At 35.6% G+C, this 3,070-nt stretch overlaps 1 protein-coding gene across 1 annotated transcript in view; it reads left to right on the top strand.

Annotated features, from left to right (window-relative positions):
• Positions 1 to 1,112, top strand: part of rapgef5a (Rap guanine nucleotide exchange factor (GEF) 5a) — a 43,502-nt gene extending 42,390 nt beyond the window's left edge. Inside the window, exons 24-26 of the mRNA XM_026252477.1 lie at positions 154 to 218; positions 338 to 392; positions 743 to 1,112. Coding sequence (XP_026108262.1) covers positions 154 to 218; positions 338 to 392; positions 743 to 861 — 239 coding nt within the window. The 3' untranslated portion in view covers positions 862 to 1,112. The remainder of the gene's footprint in view (positions 1 to 153; positions 219 to 337; positions 393 to 742) is intronic.
• Positions 1,113 to 3,070: the final 1,958 nt, after the last annotated feature.

Genomic DNA, 3,070 nt, shown 5'->3' on the forward strand with positions numbered 1-3,070 from the left:
TTAAATAATTTTAATATATTATTATATATTTTTTTATGTTTTATTATTAAATTATGGTAAAAAAAAAGAAAGGTAGAAGTCCACTTCCTGTCACCTGACCTAAAGGAAATGATGACACAGTGTTGTGATGTTGTGATCTGTGTTGGTTTTCAGATATCACCTTCATCCACGAGGGGAACAAAACATTTCACGATAATCTGGTCAACTTTGAGAAGCTGGTGAGTGTTTGGTGTGTGAGTGATTGACAGCTGTCACTCGTCAGATCATCAGTGATTGACAGCTGTCACTCATCGCTCGTCAGATCATCAGTGTCACTGACGCTTGTCTCTGTTCTCAGCACATGATCGCTGATACGGTCCGACTCATTCGTCACTGCCAGACGGATCAGACAGGTCAGAAACACACCTAGTCATGCTTTTTAGATTTATTCTGAGCACAAATTGTATTTATATGCAGATGTTTTGCAGGTACAGAATCAGTGATGCCTCACTCTCCAATTTACTTAATACAATTTTTAATATTAAAATAAAAATGTAATTTAAAAAGTACATATAAAAAACCTCAGAATTGACATTCAGGTCTCTTTATAAATGATTAGCTATGAAAGGTTCAGATGATGCTTGGCTAACGGTCAGCTGTTAGCATGAGCCTGGATGTCTGTGTTAATGATTCAGTAATGAATATCTCAGGTCAGGTTCTGTGTGATTGAATCTATGAGCTGCGTGGATGTGTCTCTTCTCAGGGAACGAGCTCTCTCCGTCAGACAGTCCTGAGGTGCGCTCCAGCATCCATTACCTGCACATCATCGACAATCAGCAGACGCTGTTCGAGCTCTCGCACAGACTGGAGCCGCGAGTCTGAGACACAGACACAGAAGAGCGCCGCCTGCTGGACAGATTCAGACTGAATCAGTGACTCTCTCAGAGCCCAGCGAATCAGTCCAGACACCACCACAAAACACCGTTCTTAATGTAAAAAATCACCGGTGGTCCATGAAAGCTTTTTCCTGTCCGGGGGAGAAAGTGTGAACTTTTTCAGCATTGTTTTGTTGAAATGCAGTTGTCAATGTTATTTAACTTGTACCAGCAACTCTGGACCGTATTTATATATAAATATATAATTTAATACTTCAGATTGTTAGGGCTGGGCGATATGATCATAAAATAATATAATAAAAATAATATTAAATTTTTAAAAAAGCTATTACATTTTATTATGTAATTTTTCAGCCTTTCGGCCAGTTTAGTGTATATTAATATTTCTATATTTGGAGTTAAAGGCTGATTTATTTTAATCAATTTCAACCAATTTGTTTTAAAATTTATAATTCAAGATTATAAATACAGTAAAAATCATGTAAACACAAGAACTGATATAAACAGCTATATTAACACACACAAAAAATAATTGAATCATTTGAATTGATTCATTGAACTGATTCATGAAATCGAATAAGAGTTGCTTTTTTTAGGTCTGAAGTTCAAGACGGAAACTTGATTGCTAAATTATATAATCACACTGTTGTTTCAGTTTATGAATACTATGATATTTTGTAAACACAAAATCAAGTATAACACGCGAACGAGTCATTGAATCATTTGAATCGATTCATTGATACCGATGGTTTGAACAACCAAAGTTCAAATCAGAAACATAGTGGCCAAAATAAAATCATCACAACATTGCTTCAGTCTTTAAATATACAATATTTTGTAAACACAAGTGGAAATATAACACACAGAAACAAGCAAATCACTGATTCATCTGAATCGATTCATCCATGAAATGATTCATGGAAATGAATCCGATTTATTTGCTTTTCACTGCTACTGAAGTTCAAATAAACTTTATGGCCATATAAAACCATCCATTTATGTATAAATTATATTTTGTAAATACATAAAACAAATATAATCTGCAAACAAATCACTGAATCATTTGAATCAATTCACTGAAACTGAAAGTTTGAACCGATGAAAAATGAATCAAACTCACACGTTAGTTAAAATCACAAACTTAGAGGTGAAATAGCATCACAGTGTTGCTTCATTTTATAAATGTATGATATTTTCTAGCCAGAGTATATATCGCCCGGCCCTACATTATGAACGGAGAGTGAAGGAACAAACACAAAGGTCAAAGGTCATGACGATGATGTCATATAGAGCCAAGCGCTGGCTTCACACTGAATCGTGTTCTTGTGATTTTCTTCGATGTTTGATATTGGACATGCAGTGATGTTCCTGTGAGCCGACAGTATTATTTCCTCCGAGCCGAGGCTCTTGAAGATGTTCGTTTCGTGGAGTTTTTGCCCTTCACTCGCTCGCAGTGCTGAAGCTCATGCATGCATACTGTATTTGCACTTACATCTCTGTTTGTACATGATCGTGTAAGAATGTAGATATCTGTAAAGAAATGTGGTTTCTGTGCCAAGCACTATAATGGGAGAGCGATGCAATACGAGGAGATTTGAATCTTGTCCAGTGTTTTCTACAAGCCTTTAGCTGCAGCTATGAACCCATGGATCTGAGCTGTTCCTGATTTAATGGGGATTGTGGGTTTGTAAACGATCAGCTCGGGAAAGCCTGAGTTTTAGACCATATCTGAACTTCATCAGTTTCTTCACTGCCACACACACACACACACACACGTTCGCCTGAATGTGCTGCGACTGAACACACACTGCTTTTCTTATTTATGAATATATATGGCACTCGTGTTATTTTGTGACTTGCTGCTGTTCACAGATTAAAGTTCAGCTCTCTGATGCTTCGGTGAATCTCACAAAAAATGTTTAGTCACACATTTCACCCCAAAGAGAAATAAATAATGAGAAACACATTTGATTTTTTATTATTATTTAGGTTTTTTTAATTATATTTTAGGAAATTAGGTACAGTACAACAAATGTCTGGGTTTCCAAACAATGAAAAACATCCTGTACCCGATATAATTATTTTTCTTTTCTTTCTTTCTTTTTTTTTTATTTCCCCCTTTTATTGTTAATATATTTTATAAAATTAAATGCAGTACAACAAATTTTTGGGTCACATATTTTACCCCAAGGAGT

The sequence above is a fragment of the Carassius auratus genome, unplaced genomic scaffold (genome assembly GCF_003368295.1).
Source record: "Carassius auratus strain Wakin unplaced genomic scaffold, ASM336829v1 scaf_tig00030631, whole genome shotgun sequence".
NCBI lineage: Eukaryota > Metazoa > Chordata > Actinopteri > Cypriniformes > Cyprinidae > Carassius > Carassius auratus.